At 50.8% G+C, this 1597-nt stretch overlaps 1 protein-coding gene across 1 annotated transcript in view; it reads left to right on the plus strand.

Annotated features, from left to right (window-relative positions):
- TAF12 (TATA-box binding protein associated factor 12) overlaps positions 1-1597 on the plus strand; it is a 39184-nt gene that overhangs the window by 35221 nt on the left and 2366 nt on the right. The window contains exon 4 of the mRNA XM_026457195.1: positions 718-915. Within this exon, the coding sequence (XP_026312980.1) occupies positions 718-915 (198 nt within the window). The remainder of the gene's footprint in view (positions 1-717; positions 916-1597) is intronic.

The following is a 1597-nucleotide window of genomic DNA, read 5'->3' on the forward strand; positions in this document are numbered from 1 at the left end:
GGTACTTAAGGTTAAGACTGCAACATATCTTTTTTAGGGACACAATTTAAATAACCCATAATGGAAGGCTTCATATCATCCATGTCTGATGCCTGGTCTAAGAACACTGAAACAGCTGGGATTCTGTAGGCGTCTCCCTCCGTCCCTCCCAACCCTCCCATTCCCCTTCACATTCCCCAGTCCTACCCTTCCCATCTTCCCCACCCACCATCTCTCCATATGGTCTCATCCTTTAGCAATCCCAGGATAGCTAGACTTCTTCGCCAACACGGTGAAACCCCGTCTCTACTAAAAATACAAAAAATTAGCTGGGTGTGGTGGCGGGCGCCTGTAGTCCCAACTACTCGAGAGGCTGAGGCAGGAGAATGGTGTGAACCTGGGAGGCGGAGCTTGCAGTGAGCCGAGATCACGTCACTGCACTGCAACCTGGGCGACAGAGTGAGACTCTGTCTCCAAAAAAAAAAAAAAGAAAGAAAGAAATATTAGCTGGCCATGGTGGCATGCACCTGCAGTCCCAGCTACTTGGGAGGCCAAGATGGGAAGATCGCTTGTGCTGGGGCAGTCAAGGCTGTAGTGAGCCAAGATTGGGCCACTGCACCCCACTATGGGTGACAGAGTGGGAAGACCCTGTCTCCAAAAAAAAAAAAAACAAACAAACACCTTGGAGAGGCCATGCCCATTTTTCCCATTTGTAATATAATCCCTCTGTGGAGTTAGTTAGTAGCCAGATGCCCACATTCATCCTCCCTGATCCAAGGGGGTCGCATTGCACTCCTGGTACTGCTTTCTTGGTACCTTTATCTCTGTGCTGGCTTCTTCCTTGCAGAGCGCCAGTGGAACATGTGGATCCCAGGATTTGGCTCTGAAGAAATCCGACCCTACAAAAAAGCTTGCACCACAGAAGCTCACAAACAGGTGAGGAGATGCCAGAGCCCTGGGGACAGCCAAGGCTGATTCCTTGAGCTACATCTCAGAGTGGATACACACAGCTACCTTCTGGGGGGGTCTCGCTTACCCCATACAGCAAACTTCGCTCTCTGGATCAAGGGTCAGAGAGGGCAAGGGTCAGAGAGAGCAGTGGTCGCCGGGAGATCAATAAGATATTCACATGGTGCCATGCTGTTCCCACATGTGGTCTGTTTTTTCCTGTAACTCTGTTGAGTGTCACTTAAAACTGTTGATTCTGGGTTCTTCTAACATGGATGGAGCTCACCCCACCATACCTCCTTAATGAAATCTTCCTTCATTGTTGCTGATTGCAACACCATATATGGTCCTATGAAGAGAGGGTAGGTTAAAGAAAGCAAAAGTAGGCCGGGCACGGTGGCTCAAGCCTGTAATCCCAGCACTTTGGGAGGCCAAGGCGGGCAGATCACGAGGTCAGGAGATCCAGACCATCCTGGCTAACGGTGAAACCCCTTCTCTACTAAAAAAATACAAAAAACTAGCCAGGCGAGCTGGCGGGCACCTGTAGTCCCAGCTACTCAGGAGGCCGAGGCAGGAGAATGGCGTAAAGCCGGGAGGCGGAGCTTGCAGTGAGTGGAGATCGGGCCACTGCACTCCAGCCTGAGCGACAGAGCAAGACTCCGTCTCAAAA

Source organism: Piliocolobus tephrosceles, chromosome 1 (genome assembly GCF_002776525.5).
Source record: "Piliocolobus tephrosceles isolate RC106 chromosome 1, ASM277652v3, whole genome shotgun sequence".
NCBI lineage: Eukaryota > Metazoa > Chordata > Mammalia > Primates > Cercopithecidae > Piliocolobus > Piliocolobus tephrosceles.